Source organism: Salvelinus sp. IW2-2015, linkage group LG20, assembly GCF_002910315.2.
Source record: "Salvelinus sp. IW2-2015 linkage group LG20, ASM291031v2, whole genome shotgun sequence".
In the NCBI taxonomy this organism is placed as follows: domain Eukaryota; kingdom Metazoa; phylum Chordata; class Actinopteri; order Salmoniformes; family Salmonidae; genus Salvelinus; species Salvelinus sp. IW2-2015.
In genome coordinates, this window is record NC_036860.1 from 28,221,002 (window position 1) to 28,237,951 (window position 16,950).

The following is a 16,950-nucleotide window of genomic DNA, read 5'->3' on the forward strand; positions in this document are numbered from 1 at the left end:
GTTTTTTTATTTTTTATAAATTAGGCTTTGTCATTATGGGGTATTGTGTGTAGATTGATGAGGGGAAAAAAACAATTGAATCCATTTTAGAATAAGGATGTAACCTAACAATATGTGGGAAAAGTGAAGGCGTCTGAATACTTTCCRAATGTAATTATTATTCATTATACTTTCCGAATTCAATTCTTCTTATTATAAAAAAAAATAAATGAAGATGTTTATCTTTAAGATACTTTCAGGACTGTTTTCAGTGACTGCATTGGTACTGGCTGGGTATACTGGTTCCCTTAATATGTTTTTGTCATAGGCAAGGTGTCAYGCCCTGACCTTAGAGATCCTTATTATTCTCTATGTTTGGTTAGGTCAGGGTGTGACTCGGGTGGGAAATTCTATGTTTTCTGTTTCTTTGTTTTTGGCCGAGTGTGGTTTCCAATCATAGGCAGCTGTCTATCGTTGTCTCTGATTGGGGATCATACTTAGGCAGCCCTTTTTTCCCACCATTAGGTTGTGGGATCTTGTTTTCTGTTTAGTTACTGTTGCCTGACAGAACTGTGCGTTTTCGATTTTGTTTGAATGTTTTTTAAATTAAAATCATGAACACTTTCCACGCTGCGCCTTGGTCTACTCTTTCTACCACCAACGAGAGCCGTTACACAAGGTTCTCCTTTCCGCAAAGATTTGCCAGAAAAATATTTCCCTCTGTTTTGATATGACTTCCAGTTATTTTCTTCTTCTGTACTCTGCTCCAGGGGCACTCTGGAATCTCTGCGCCTGCAGATGCACCTCCGAGATGAGACCCTCCGGCCACTACCAACCACTAACAGAGCTGCTGTGCCAATCCATGGGCCCCCATCTTAATGTGAGTGCCAAATCAATGCCACACCTCATTCTCTCATGTATCTCCTGGGTTACATTTACATTACATTTAAGTCATTTAGCAGACGCTCTTATCCAGAGCGACTTACAAATTGGAAAGTTCATACATATTCATCCTGGTCCCCCCGTGGGAATTGAACCCACAACCCTGGCGTTGCAAGCGCCATGCTCTACCAACTGAGCCACACGGGACCCTCCCGGGTTGCCTTAGATCAGAGCTAAACTGCTCCGGTCCTCGAGGGCCACAGGCCATGTATGCTAGTTTTCATCCTTTGCCTTTTAACTGGAGACTCAACAGTTTTTCAAAGCTTTTTTAGTACATTAAAAAATAACCTTTATTGGATTATATGTAGTAAGATGCTTGGTCTTAATCCTGATTAATTCATTCTATATTGTGTGGTTGATTTGTTGATTTATAATATATACCCCTGAGCAGATGCTTTTATCCAAAGCAATTTACAGAACAGAGTGCATTTTGAGACGCAGCCCATATCTGTACTGTAAGGTCAGCCTCTTCACAAAGCAGATGACACCCACTTCCCTATGCGGGCCCTGGTCAAATGCAGTGCACTATATAAAGAATAGGGTGCCATTTCAGACACATACACTATCGGCACGGACTGGTGGTGGTGCATGCAGTTTGGGACTGCCCCAAAATGTGTACTACACACAGCTTAAGTTTAACATATTTATTCTTAATCGGGAAAACATTATTTTTGCCAAAATGGTCTCTGGGAATTTTTCTCGGTATCACACACAAGTGATAAAAACATTWAAAAAATGGAATACATAATGTAACRCTTGCAAAATAAACATGTGGCGATCACACAATGCACACAAACTMATTTGATCACCCTGTTGTTGCAGGAAATTTCCACGTTAAAATGTCAGACTTGATTTGCTCTAACAAAAAAATTATCAACCACTGCAAAAATGTAAATGAATTATAATTCTCACAATAATTCACATTTCCTGTTGCTGCAGGATTATTTTCCTGCTGTGAGAAACTGCTCATATTAAGATCAAACACCACTGCTTTCTGTCAGTGGTAGTACCGATAAGTACAGGGTCTGTATTCATAGTGTTTCAGAGGAGTCTTCATCTAGGTTCAGGTCTGACCTATTCATGCAATGTTATTCACTATGATCTAAAAGGCAGAACTGATCCTAAATCAGCCTCACACTGAGACATTTTATGAATACGGGCCTAGATTAATTGTCTGATTTGGTCTCTACCATCTCTCTCTTTGTCTCTCCACCTGTAGAGTGTCAATGAGCTAAATCAGTGGCTCCTGGCCCTGAGGAAAGCCTGCAGCCACAACAGACACTCCTTCCACCCAAGGGTTTACACAGGAGAAAGATGGAGCTGCTGCCACCAGAAGGACAAAGCAGGTACTGCCTTTTGGYGTGCCAATGCAATGCATTAATACAGTAAAGGGGGATACCTAGTCAATTGTACAACTGAATGCATTCAACTGAAATGTGTCTTACGCATTTAACCCAACCCCTCTGAATCAGAGAGATGCGGGGGGCTGCCATAATCGACATCCACGGCRCTCGGGGAACAGTGGGTTAACTRCCTTGCTCAGGGGCAGGACGACAGATTTTTACCTTGTCAGCAAGGGGATTCGATCCAGCAACCTTTCGTTTACTGGCCCRACACTCGAACCACTAGGCTACCTGCCGCACAAGGTGCCAGCCCTCCTGGGCAGGTGTGCAGGTTTTTGCACCAGCCCTACTCTTAACACCGATTCAGCAAATTGAGCTCCCAGTAACCAGCTGATTACTTAAATCAGGTGTGTCATGGACATAGGCCGTTGGAACCCAGAAATTCCTCCCACACCCGTCACTTAGGTCAGTTAGGCAGTCACACTTCTATATTTAAGAAGTGGATAATAGTAGAGTGATTATTCAGCTTTTATTTCTTCATCACAATTCCAGTGGGTCAGAAGTTTGCAAATACTAATTGAGTGTTTGGTACATTGCCTTTAAATTGTTTAACTTTGGTCAAATGTTTTGGGTTACCTTCCACAAGCTTCCACAATCAAGTGGGTGAATTTTGGCCCATTCCTCCTGTAACTGAGTCAGGTGTAACTGAGTCAGGTTTGTAGGCCTCCTGCTCGCAGATGCTTTTTCAGTTCTGCCCAACATTTTCTATGGGATTGAGGTTAGGGCTTGTGATGCCATTCCAATACTTGACTTTGTTGTCCTTAAGCCATTTTGCACAAGTTTGAAGTAAGCTTGGGGTCATTGCCATTTGGAAAACCCATTTGAGACAAGCTTAACTTCCTGATTGATTCTTGAAATGATGCTCAATATATCCACATAATTTTCCTGCCTCATGATGGTTCAAACTATTTTGTCGAAGGCCACCCAGTCCCTCCTGCACAAAGCACCCCACAAACATTGATGCTGCTACCCCAGTGCCTTTCACATTGGGGAATGGCGTATTCTGTCGGCATTGCAAGCCTCCCCCCTTATTTCCTAACCAAAAACACTAAACCATGTCATTATGGCCAAAAACCCTCCTATATTTGTTTCATCAACCGACCAAGAAACAATTTCTACCAAAAAAGATACGATCTTTTGTCCCCATGCTCAGTTGCAAACCGCTAGGCTGGCTTTTATATGGCGATTTTGAAAAGCACAGTGGCTTCTTCCCTCCTGAGTGGCCCTTCGCGGCTCTATGATCGCATACCTAGGACTCGTTTACTGGATATAGACTACTTTTCTACCTGTTTCCTCCAAGGCAATCTTCCACCACAAGTCCTTTTGCATGTTGTTCTGGGAGTGATTTGCCCACTTTCGCAACCAAAAGTAACCGTTAAGCTCTAGGAGCACAGAGAGACAGATCGCGCGCGTTGCCTGAACGCTATGGACAGGCGTGCGTGAGGTTCCCATAAGTGTTCTATACATTTGTAAAGTTATGTCTTTGCCCTCAGAAAAAATTGAAACGTCGGGTACCTGCAGCGTGTTCGAGAATTGCTCCCAAGGATGAACCAGACTTGTGGAGGTCTACAATTTTTTTTTACGAGGTCTTGGCTGATTTCTTTTGATTTTCCCACTGTTGTCAAAGCAAAGAGGCACTGAGTTTGAAGGTAGGCCTTGAAGTACATGCCACAATTTTACTCAAAAATAAATTGTCAAATATTGTCAAATTAGACCTATCAAGACACTTTGCAGAAGCCAATCGACACATAATTTTCGACATTTCCCAAGCTCGTTCTGTAAAGGACAACAGGTCAAGCTTAAGTGTATGCTAAAGCTTTCGGACCCACTGAAATTGTGGATACAGGTGAATCTATAATTAAAATTAAGCTGTCCTGGAAACAATTGTTGGAAAAATTACTTGTGTCATGCACAAAGTAGATGTCCTAACCGACTTGCCAAAACTATAGTTTGTTAACAAGAAATTTGTGGAGTGGTTGAATATGAGTTTTAATGACTCCAACCTAAGTGTATGTAAACTTCCGACTTCAACTGTAGATGGCTATCTAGCCAGCTAGCTTTGTAGCCATGGATTGTGCACCTTCCATTGTTTAGCTAAGTAGCTAGCTAGCTATACACCTAGCTAGCTGGTTGATGTTTTCCTTTTGCAACATTCTACTCCACAAATGCTGTTTATGTTGTTATCCATACTAAATAAAGCACTTAAGCRGCACCTTTAACTTTTTCACTTAATTGAAGGGGGGAATTCACCTTTAAGTCAGTTGCACAAAACCTTTTAAGTTAAAGAAACTTTAAGGGGAAAGATAAGGGGGGAAATKAACTTAATATGTTTTAYGGGCCCAGGGCCTGGTTGCATAAAACATCTTAAGGGTTACCCTTAAGGGTTTACCTTAAGGAATCATTTTCCCTTACCCAAGGGAATTGTTTAAGGCCATTGCATAGAGCCCCTCAAATATTTCCTTAGTTCAAAGCATACTTGAGGGGTTTTATGGTAGTTTGAAGGCATGTATGGCAGAAAGAGTATCTGGTTACCATGGAGATGCCTGATTCACTACATAAATGACTCCTCAAAGAGATTGCTATCATTTTGTGAGATAGCAAAATAAAATTTCTCCAATCAAGACAGGATAACCAAATTGCTTCAGAAGATAATAAATCACGTTTCTTGTAGTCACTTTCTAGTACATCAAGTTAGCTTATAGAGTACCTATAGCAAACTAGCCAGCTAGCTTTGTAGCCATGGATTGTGCACCTTCCATTGTTTAGCTAAGTAGCTAGCTGGTTGATGTTTTCCTTTTGTAACCACCCCATGTGTACCCTTAAMCTTTTCACTTAATTTACGGGGGAAATTCACCTTGAAATGTTTTGTGCAACTGACTTAAGGGGGAAATTAACTTAATGTGTTTCATGCAATTGGGGCCCAGGCTCTACAGTGCTACAATTTTGGGKGGCATGTGCTACTAAATATTTTGCCGTTCTACCTGAAAGTTTTATTTGGGAGCACCAGTGCCYCTACAAAACAATCACCCAGGTAATAACTGTTGTAGTGATTTTTATTTTTATTGTCTCACAGCCTCAGTAGTATGCAAACTTATGGTGGCACAGAAAGAAAGAAAAAGGGAGTGCTTATTCAGGAAATTAGATACAAATGTAGCTAGGATTCAAATTGGCCCAATGTAGGCTATATCTCAGTCTTAAAATATATTTTTTGATGGTGCTCCTAAACCCTGTATTTTGTAATTGCTGGCAATTCTTGTTATTAAAGGGGAAATATGCAGTTACTACATCACTTTTTGAACTTATAAATTAATTATGTAAAGATTGCCGCTTTAATACCCCCCAAAAAATGCATTGTGTTCCTACATTTTTCAACTTAGGAGCACAAATTCTGAAGGTAGGGTCCTTGAAACTTGTAATGATATACAGTATATAATCAAGTTGCTGGTTATTATTTGTTTGAATGCATACGATTGTAATGAAAGACAACAGGCCAAATTCTGTGTTCTATACCAGTGGTTCCCAACCTTTTTTGGTTACTTTACCACCAYCTGAATTTTGCTCTGCCCGGAGTACCCCTGAAGTACCCCTTTTTATATGCATTTTACCAGTAGGACTATGGTCTCATGAGTCTTCTCAAGTACCCCTGGTTGGGGGTTCTAGACTATCTGCCCTTCTATTCCCTTCTACGTGCCTTCCTAGACATTAGAGGGCACGCATTTGTCATGGTTATGATTGCGGTTATGGTTGTGGTCCTGCAGCTATCACGTTGTAGCTTTTTAAGTGCACGTGCAAATACTCTGAGTGCATTGTCGTACATCATGTTCATCTGCGGTGCTGCTTGTGGCTAAAGTGTGTTTGAAAGATATGTCTCTGTGTATCTCTGTGCTGGTTGATCCCAGTCTGTAATCTGTTATCTGGCCTCCTGTCCCAGGTGAGAAGAAGCTGGACGGGGTCACAAGGTTGTTCAGTGTCCTACAGGACCTGCAGGACTCCCACACTGCAGTGGAGGAGAGGAGGTCAAAGAATAGAAACTTTCTCCTGGAGCTGCAAACGTAACAGAACGTCAACTCAACAGGCAGTTTTCAGGCCTAGGATGTCCCAAATGATACTCCCTCATCCCCTCTATAGTGCATACAAAGATATCCCAAAAATGCATACAAAGATAACCCAAACCCATTCCCCCCCCTCAGTCCCCACCTTTTATCTCTGGAATGTTTTAGCATTCAGGTCCAAAAAGTAACTTTCTGAGCACTTCTACAATGGGCAAATATGAATGGAAGGTTTCATTCAAATCAAAAGGTGTACTGTCAAAGTGATTAAATTCAAATGGATTTACTGTACCCTAGACTTTTTACATGCACTTATGAATATGATGCTCTGGAACAGTATAAACAATTGTACAGACGAGGAGGAAAATGCATTTCTGAGGACAGATTGTCTGTATATGTATGCAAATGAATTGTTGAAGTGTTAAAATTGAGAATGAATGGACCCCTGAAAGATTATTCTCAGAAATGTGAAGTGGAAGATATTGTCATCCCTTTATTAATGTTGCCATTCTGTGTAAATTCTAACCTTTTTTATGTGTTAGGTTTTTATTGTATGTGTGCATATGTTCTTATAAATCTTATACATTTATATTGCACATTTGTATATGCTATTTTCTTTCTGTTTCACCAGGTGAATGTAAAATGTTGGACCATTAACATAGTTCATTGTTATTAACCACTAGGTGGCTCAGTTGCATAAGTATGCTTGTGAAGTGCTATACAGTATGGTGTAAAGTGAGGTTGCACCTAGACGCTGATCTTGGGTCAGTTTAGCATTTTCCCCAATAATGGTAAAAGGATTGGGGGAGGAGAAGCTGATCCTAGATCTGTACCTAGGCAAAACTGTACCCTGGAGCTGTACGGTATACAGGGTTGGTGTACTTTATACTGTATCTTTCCAGGAAGAACCAAATGGTTAACTACTTCCATGTTGCATATCAACACATTTTGTGTAAAGCACCTGCAAGTACAGTTTGAAATTCCAGTTCTCTCTAATAATTTGAGAATTATCTAAATGTAATTCAAACCAGCTATACAGTGGACACCAATATGGTGCTGGCTTGTATAGTGACTGTGTGGATATAGATAGGCAATACTTTATACAGTTCTTTACACACAATGCATTCATTTCAGATTTAATCAAGTGCAATGTATATTAGATTACAAAAATGGAAAATGTGTTGCTTTACATGTGACCAGAGTACATGCTTAATTAACCGTGTGCAAGGTCATTAAAAACTACTTGTATTGTATGTAAAAAAAAAAAAAGAACTCTAAACATCTAGTCAACATTGATATAAAGACATTTGCTTATCAAAAGTTTCAGTCTACACTCTTAGTTCTGTATAGTGCTTCCAGTATGCCTATCTTATTACTCAAATGTGGGTTGACTCACAGTATTACAGTTGACTTACAGTGGCATATCAATACCTGTGTCACTCCTCGTTGAATGACACAATGCAGTATCCCAAGTCAGACAATTGTTAGCGAAATATTACAGAAACATGCATTAAATAATGGTAATCAAGGCTCATGTAGTATCTGTTTGCATAGTTTGGCTAAAGTCCAGATCTTCAGCCCTACAGAAAGAATGTACTTCCTGTTGTGGCTTYAACATCTCATGGAAACAAGAAACATCCAAGCCCCTTTGCTCCCCCTCTCCTCACTCAATTTTAAGCAGAGGTGGCTCCAGAGAGGGCCTTGCCGGTTCTGACACACCCTCACTAGACCTAGCACCACCATGAAACAATTGATAAGTACATACATGTACACCATTGATGGCAAGCATCCCTACGCAATGACCAAGCTACCACAGTGACAATTATTGGTGCCACCACTGATTTTAAGATATATGGTGACATAACATATTAGTTTATGTCACAACCAACTATGGATAGGTTATCCACTTTCCACTTCTGTGATCTGGATGTTCCATTCATTTTGAATTGTTTATATCAATAATGCAGCTTTAGGAATGGGAAAATGTAATTGTATCTTTTCTGTCCATAAGCTTTTTTTTTTATTAATCTGGTTATCAGCTATATATCAACTTTTTTACACTCAGTACATGGACCTAAGTTAGTGAGACATTTTCATACTGCAAGAGTAATCTATAGTGGAATTATTTCAATGTTCCCAATTCACATTTATTTAGAAAGACCTTCAGATTTTTCCTCATGCATCTATAGGGGGGTCTACACAATCTATGGTATGGATTTAGCTCAATTTACTCAATCTACCCATTTGACCTGCTACATTCACAACTCATCATTTACCACCGCTAAGTCTAGGTTAATTTGTTGACTAAACATTACTAACCATGAGACATCACTTCAACAATATCTTTCGCCACCCATTGCATCACACCCTATTGGAAATTAGCATTTTTATATAAGCATGTAATAGGCTAACCTCATCCTTGACACTCAGGCCCACAATATAGATTAGACACTGACAAATAGCCTCAATCTATCAATGTTGTGCCACAGCCATTGAGATGCCTGAAGCGATGATTGTTGAGTGCTTCAAAGGGTATTGATGATGGACCAGTGCACATTTAACTTTATTTTTTATTGAACTTTTATTTAACTAGGCAAGTAAAATGCTTATTTATAATGACGGCCTACCCCGGCCAAACCGAACAACACTGGGCCGATTGTGCGCCGTCCTATGGGACTCCCAATCACGACCAGATATGATTCAGCTTGGATTCGAACCAGGGACTATAGTGTCGCCTCTTGCACTGAGATGCAGTGCCTCAATCAGGTGTAACTGATTGAGAGTTGTTCAAATGTCTCTGCTAAAATACTTTTTCCTTTTACCATAAATATTGCAAAATATAAGATAGGGCAAGACTACTTATAGTTGGCATTTCCAAATATCCAGTAGACCTACTGTTCAATAAGTTTCCCTTATACAGGTCTGTTTATTTAGCCTGTATGGTATTAGAACAGTAGGCAGTGTAATTACAATGTTATTATATTGTCAGTTCATTATCTCAATTGTATGTATGTTTGGAAATCCTTTAGTGTGAGTTGCAAAAAAAAGTATATTGTAATTATTGTAAATCGTATTAGGGACAGTGCTATAGCCTATTGCAAAGTGGGATCTAATTTAATGAATTTTCAGGAAGGATAACAATTTCCCAGTGATTCAGCACCAGGTGCACATAAATTCCTGTAAGCAAGTTGAACAGCTGGACCAAAGAATAATCTGGATAAATTCTTATTATACACCTTAAATATACAAAATATGCAACTATTTATGAATGCCTTCCAAGCCGGCCACAACATTGTTGGCCTTCTTCTATTCACAACTCTCTCAGCAACAGCGTCCACTTCCTTAGCTCTTTGTTTGGTTGAGCCAGCGAAGGGGGCGGCTACAGAGGCGATAAAAGAGGCCGAAAATCCATTGCGCCCCCAAGCGAAACATTGAAAACCTCATCTTCTGTGTTCAGTACGCCACATGTGCGACTGACTGCGTACTGGTCAACGTTTTTAAGAGTCAATTTATGCTTGATCCGAAAATGTGTTCGGAGGCGCCGTATGGATGGTGTGACGCACTCGCGGAGGCCAAATTGAGCTCTGTTCCGCTTCACCGTGTGCCTCTCAAATTGTGTAACAATGTGTAGGGCTCCGTATAGCTCCGCATTTACGTAATTGGTTAACGGTAGGTGAGGGCGGGAGGTCCTGTATAAACACAAACTAACTTCCTTGACAACTTCCTTCACAACAGCTCTGCGCTGCTTGGCGAAGCGCAAGAACTATGAATGCCATGACTTCTGTAGAGGCTATCACCGTACCGTAAACGCTGCCCGACCAATGCAGACTACATATTGACCATACAGCGCCTTTAAGAGTCGTGGACGGGGATCGAAGCTGCATGATTGAATGTGAGTTGCTGATGCTGCGTTGCACACCAAAACCGCAAACAAGAAGGGAGACCGAGGACTTGGCATATAGTTACGTTGTTGTTTCTGTTTGCTATGAGAAAACAATCTCATTTTGTTCCTGAAAACAATCTCATTTTGTTCCTGAAAGTCGCATTTTGAAATTAAACCGGCATCTCAGTCGCCTGAAATAGCCAAATGCGGCTCGCATCCTATCACACTCTCCCTTTCAGCTCCAGCTCAGCATCCATATTTTTTGTGCATCCCTGTGTTGGTGTATAGGGAGTGGCAACCTTCTGATAAATCAACCGATCAGCGCACCCCTCCTCTAGGAAAAACAAATACGTTCATGCGTAAATTGTACATTAAAAGGTAAGCGTTTCTTTCATGCATATTTATCTGGATTTGTTGAGTTGAAATAGAAATGCACACCACGCTGTAGTTGGTATAACAATAGGTCAATAGGTTGTATGTGATTGGATGCGCATTCTGTTTCCCTATCACAGAAATATCAATTCGCAATATAATTCTGTAAACAATGTATCCAACAAGCTTAGCAAAGACAATGTGTCACTCAATAGCCTAATGGTCCTTGATGCTTAGAACGTCAAATTGTAATATTGTAGCCAAGCTTAGCCCTACTGCACTGTCATATATATATATACATATATATACACACACAAAAGTATGTGGACACCCCTTCAAATTAGTGGATTCGGCTATTTCAGTCACACTCGTTGCTGACTGGTGTATAAAATCGAGCACACAGCCATGCAATCTCCATATAAAAACATTGGTAGTAGAATGGCCTTATTGAAGCGCTCAAATCAAATCAAATTTTATTGGTCACATACACATGGTTAGCAGATGTTAGTGCGAGTGTAGAGAAATGCTTGTGCTTCTAGTTCCAACCGTGCAGTAATATCTAACAAGTAATCTAACAATTTCACAACAACTACCTTATACACACAATTGTAAAAAAATGAATAAGAATATGTACATATAAATATATGGATGAGCGATGGCCGAACGGCATAGGCAAGATGCAGTAGATGGTATAGAGTACAGTATATACATATGAGATGAGTAATGTAGGGTATGTAAACGTTATATAAAGTGGCATTGTTTAAAGTGACTAGTGATACATTTATTACATCCAATTTTGTATTATTAAAGTGGCTAGAGATTTGAGTCAGTATGTTGGCAGCAGCCACTCAATGTTAGTGATGGCTGTTTAACAGTCTGATGGCCTTGAGATAGAAGCTGTTTTTCAGTCTCTCGGTCCCAGCTTTGATGCACCTGTACTGACCTCGCATTCTGGATGATAGCGGGGTGAACAGGCAGTGGCTCGGGTGAAGGACAACAATGGAGCAGTTGCCGTACCAGGCGGTGACACAGCCCGACAGGATGCTTTCGATTGTGCATCTGTAAAAGTTTGTGAGTGTTTTTGGTGACAAGCCAAATGTCTTCAGCCTCCTGAGGTTGAAGATGCACAGTTGCGCCTTCTCCACCACGCTGTCTGTGTGGGTGGACCATTTCAGTTTGTCCGTGATATGTACGCCGAGAAACTTAAAACTTTCCACCTTCTCCACTACTGTCCCGTTGATGTGGATAGGGGGGTGCTCACTCTGCTGTTTCCTGAAGTCCACGATCATCTCCTTTGTTTTGTTGACGTTGAGTGTGAGGTTATTTTCCTGACACCACACTCCGAGGGCCCTCACCTCCTCCATGTAGGCTGTCTCGTCGTTGTTGGTAATCAAGCCTACCACTGTAGTGTCGTCTGCAAACTTGATGATTGAGTTGGAGGTGTGCATGGCCACGCAGTCATGGGTGAACAGGGAGTACAGGAGAGGGCTGAGAACGCACCCTTGTGGGGCCCCAGTGTTGAGGATCAGCGGGGTGGAGATGTTGTTTTCTACCCTCACCACCTGGGGGCGACCCGTCAGAAAGTCTAGGACCCAGTTGCACAGGGCGGGGTCGAGACCCAGGGTCTCGAGCTTAATGACGTGTTTGGAGGGTACTATGGTGTTAAATGCTGAGCTGTAATCGATGAACAGCATTCTTACATAGGTATTCCTCTTGTCCAGATGGGTTAGGGCAGTGTGCAGTGTGATTGCGATTGCGTCGTCTGTGGACCTATTGGGGCGGTAAGCAAATTGGAGTGGGTCTAGGGTGTCGGGTAGGGTGGAGGTGATGTGATCYTTAACTAGTTTCTCAAAGCACTTTATGATGACGGAAGTGAATGCTATGGAGCGATAGTTGTTTATCTCAGTTACCTTAGCTTTCTTGGGAACAGGAACAATGGTGGCTCTCTTGAAGCATGTGGGAACAACAGACTGGGATAGGGATTGATTGAATATGTCCGTAAACACACCAGCCAGCTGGTCTGCGCATGCTCTGAGGACGTGGCTAGGGATGCCATCTGGGACGGCAGCCTTGCGAGGGTTAACGCGTTTAAATGTTTTACTCACGTTGGCTGCGGTGAAGGAGAGCCTGCAGGTTTTGGTAGCGGGCCGTGTCAGTGGCACTGTATTGTCCTCAAAGCGAGCAAAGAAGTTGTTTAGTTGTCTGGGAGCAAGACGTCGGTGTCCGCGACGGGGCTGGTTTTCTTTTTGTAATCCGTGATTGACTGGAGACCCTGCCACATATGTCTTGTGTCTGAGCCGTTGAATTGCGACTCTACTTTGTCTCTATACTGACGCTTAGCTTGTTTGATTACCATGCAGAGAGAATAGCTACACTGTTTGTATTCGGTCATGTTTCCGGTCACCTTGCCATGATTAAAAGCAGTGGTTTGCGCTTTCAGTTTTGCGCGAATGCTGCCATCAATCCACGGTTTCTGGTTGGGGAAGGTTTTAATAGTCACCGTGGGTACAACATCACTGATGCACTTGCTAATAAACTCGCTCACCGAATCAGCGTATACATCAATGTTGTTGTCTGAGGCTATCCGTGAACATATCCCAGTCCACGTGATCGAAGCAATCTTGAAGCGTGGAGTCAAATTGGTCGAACCAGCGTTGAACAGACCTGAGCACGGGCGTTTCCTGTTTTAGTTTCTGTCTCTGTCTATAGGCTGGGAGCAACAAAATGGAGTCGTGGTCAAATTTGCCGGAGGGAGGGCTTTGTATGCGTTGCGGAAGTTAGAGTAGCAATGATCCAGGATTTTGCCAGCCCGGGTCGCGCATTCAATATGCTGATAAAATTTAGGGAGCCTTGTTTTCAGATTAGCCTTGTTCAAATCCCCAGCTACAATAAATGCAGCCTCAGGATATGTGRTTTCCAGTTTACATAGAGTCCAATGAAGATCTTTCAGGGCCGTCGAGGTGTCTGCTTGGGGGGGATATACACGCCTGTCATTATAATCGAAGAGAATTCTCTTGGTAGAAAATGTGGTCGGCATTTGATTGTAAGGAATTCTAGGTCAGGTGAACAAAAGGGCTTGAGTTATGATCACACCACAACTCGTTAATCATAAGGCATACACCCCTGCCCTTCTTCTTACCAGAGAGATGTTTGTTTCTGTCGGCGCGATGCGTGAAGAAACCGGGTGGCTGTACGGACTCTGATAACGTATCCCGAGTGAGCATTGTTTCCGTGAAACAGAGAATGTTACAATCTCTGAAAGGCAACCCTTGCTCGAATTTCGTCTACCTTGTTGTCAAGAGACTGGACATTGGCGAGTAGTATACTCGGGAGCGGTGAGCGATGTGCCCGTCTACGGAGCCTGACCAGAAGACCGCTCCGTCTGCCCCTTCTGCGGCGCTGTTGTTTTGGGTCGTCTACTGGGATCCTATCCATTGTCCTGGATGGTGGTCCAAACAGAGGATCCGCTTCGGGAAAGTCATTTTCCTGGTCGTAATGTTGGTACGTTGACGTTGCTCTTATATCCAATAGTTCTTCCTGGCTGTATGTAATAAGACTTAAGATTTCCTAGTGTAAGAAATAATTCATAAAAAAACAAAATACGGCATAGTTTCCTAAGAACGCGAAGCGAGGTGACCATCTCTGTCGACGCCATCCTAGTGGCTTTCAACGTGGCACCGTCATAGGATGCCACCTTTCCGACAAGTCAGTTCATCAAATTTCTGCTAGAGCTTTCCCGGTCAACTGTAAGTGCTGTTATTGTGAAGTGGAAACGGTCAGCGCAAAGTGGTAGGCCACACAAGCTCACAGAATGGARCGACAAGTGCTGAAGCATGTTGCGGGGAAAAATAGTCTGTCCCCAGTTACAACACTCACTACCGAGTTCTAAACTGCCTCTGGAAGCAACGTCAGCACAAGAACTGTCCTTCGGGAGCTTCATGAAATTAGTTTACATGGCTGAGCAGCTGCACACAAGCCTAAGATCACCATGTGCATTGCCAAGCGTGGGCTGGAGTGTTGTAAAGCTCGCCACTATTAGACTCATGAGCAGTGGAAACGCGTTCTCAGGATTACACTTCACACTTCACCATATGGTAATCACACTTCACCATATGGCAGCCCGACGGACGAATATGGGTTTGGCGGATGCCCGGAGCACGCTACCTGCCCGAATGCATAGTGCCAACTGTAAAGTTTGGTGGAGGAGGAATAAAGGTCTGAGGCTGTTTTTCATGGTTCGGGCTAGGCCCCTTAGTTTCGGTAATGGAAAATCTTAATGCTACAGCATACAATGACATTCTAGACGATTCTGTGCTTGGAACTTAATCGCCCAACATCAGTGCCCGACCTCACTAATGCTCTTGTGACTGAATGGAAGCAAATCCCCGCAGCAATGTTCCAACATCTAGTGGAAAGCTTTCTCAGAAGAGTGGAAGCTGTTATAGCAGCAAAGGGGGACTAACTCCATATTAATGCCCATGATTTTGGAATGAGATGTTTGACGAGCATGTGTCAACATACTTTTGGTCATGTAGTGTATATAGGCTACAAAGTAGCAACTTTGTATTGTCAAGAATATAGCCCCCTAGCAGAGCTGTCATAAAACTGCCCTGAGGAAATATTCTGAAAGCATATACAGGACTATTGCGTAAAATAACCTACGAATTGATGTTGATACATGAGTCGACTGAATGGTGCTGATGATACTGTAAAAGCATCTTTGCATTTTGTCAGTCGTCTTATCTCGAAACCTGCATAAGTGCGACGTGGTGCTAGAACAGTGATGTAACGCTGTCATGAATTGCATATTATGGTTGGAGAGATGTTGTCTTGTAGGCCATGCATGCAATTGTGAATACAGCTGATCAGATCTCAGAGTGTGTGGGCAGGGCCTAGTGCAATGAAGTCCTCTCATAGACATGTGATGCTATGGCACTGGCATAAGGCCACCCTAACCCTAACAGAAGTCTAATAACCACTATTATAACCACAATTCTATAAATAGCCCTAGGATATTCATTTGGAATGAATGCACAACCAAAGACAAGACCAAATGTCTCTTTTTCTGTCAGTGAATATTCTTGAAATACAAATTTTAGCATTGAGGCAAAACGGGAAGCTCTTTTTGTGAAAGTGAACACATTTAAGTCCATGTGCATTAATTCACCAACAACACACTTAAAACTATACATTTGACTTACTAAGGCCCATTGGCCAGAGTTCAGGAGAAAACAACGATGATTAATAACCCAAATCAGAAATAGTGCTTATTGTTTTCTTATCTATAGTTAATTTTTTAAAATTTAAAAGGAACCACTCAATTATTTAAATGTGTAGGTCTTTACAGTAGTACAGTATAGGCTACACCTTGACATGGCTTAAGTTTTAAAAGGGCTGGAGTTCTCAACAAGGAACCCAGCGAGCACAGAACGTTCCTGTAATGTTTCTATGAACCTAATTGTCCTTTACAGATGGATAAAGCTAGCGTCGTCACTAATACACTTTGATGCTTCCACCCATCTCCACAGCTAAAATGGAGAGAGATTGCCACCATTCCGATTTCTAGTGCCTCAAACCGAAAGCCTTGATAGGGACTTTCTCATCCCTGCACATCTCCCCTGTACATGATGAACATGCTGAAGTCCAGTGGACTGAAGATCCCTGGCAGGGGCCCAAAGCACTCCCCTGGCCCCGTGGGACGAACGTCTGCTGGGGGATCTGCTTCCGGCACTGTGAGCCATAAAGACAGTAAGTCACTTCTTCACACTTCAAGTCTTCCTCTAGACTCAGGAAGAGAGTGGATTTCCTATCGCTTAGTTAGCTTATCAATCATGGTGGCATTTCATCATTGGAAGTGACCAGCGATTCCTTGATTGTTGTAATTGATTGTTTGTTTGTTGTCAGGGCCCTGAGTTTTTCCTGGTCAGCTCATGTTGTCAGAAAAAAATCAGGGCACTAGGTACAGTATTATGCTTTAGGTCAGAGTTTAAAAATGTTTTTTGGTTACTGTAGCCCCAATCACATTTTGCTTTGTCCGAAGTACCCCTTCATGTGCAACTGATCATTAGGCCTGTGTTCTTATGAGTCTTCTCAAGTACCCCTTGTGGATATGCCAGGTACCCTTAGGGGTATTGGCACCCCAGGTTGAGAATCACTGTTGTAGGTGACTTTGTTGTGATTCACGGGAGATGACATCTTAGTACTAAACCATATTTGTCTACTACCATGACAAATCCGAAACCTACTCTCCATCTACCCAGGTGTTGTGCAAAGCCAACAGAAATAGGACACTTACGTTATTCCCGGTTTTAGATCACATAAC

The 16,950-nt window shown here is 42.1% G+C and overlaps 2 protein-coding genes and 1 non-coding gene across 9 annotated transcripts in view; 2 read left to right on the forward strand and 1 right to left on the reverse strand.

Annotated features, from left to right (window-relative positions):
• The window catches only part of LOC111980350 (rasGAP-activating-like protein 1), a 12,560-nt gene extending 4,915 nt beyond the window's left edge, over positions 1-7,645 (forward strand). For both annotated transcript variants that reach the window (XM_070449323.1, XM_024011074.2), the window contains 3 exons: positions 750-859; positions 2,141-2,267; positions 6,256-7,645. In XM_070449323.1, the coding sequence (XP_070305424.1) occupies positions 750-859; positions 2,141-2,267; positions 6,256-6,380 (362 nt within the window). In that variant the 3' untranslated portion in view covers positions 6,381-7,645. The remainder of the gene's footprint in view (positions 1-749; positions 860-2,140; positions 2,268-6,255) is intronic.
• On the reverse strand, positions 994-1,070 carry trnaa-ugc (transfer RNA alanine (anticodon UGC)). The gene has a single exon. It is a non-coding gene; the product is annotated as a tRNA-Ala (tRNA).
• A 2,147-nt stretch (positions 7,646-9,792) lies between the features above and the next one.
• Positions 9,793-16,950, forward strand: part of LOC111981284 (CAP-Gly domain-containing linker protein 2-like) — a 73,953-nt gene continuing 66,795 nt past the window's right edge. For 3 of the 6 annotated variants that reach the window (XM_024012498.2, XM_070449324.1, XM_024012497.2), the window contains exons 1-2: positions 9,793-10,634; positions 16,157-16,376. In XM_024012498.2, the coding sequence (XP_023868266.1) occupies positions 16,253-16,376 (124 nt within the window). In that variant the 5' untranslated portion in view covers positions 9,793-10,634; positions 16,157-16,252. The remainder of the gene's footprint in view (positions 10,635-16,156; positions 16,377-16,950) is intronic. The other 3 variants (XM_024012495.2, XM_070449325.1, XM_024012496.2) reach the window with 2 other exon arrangements.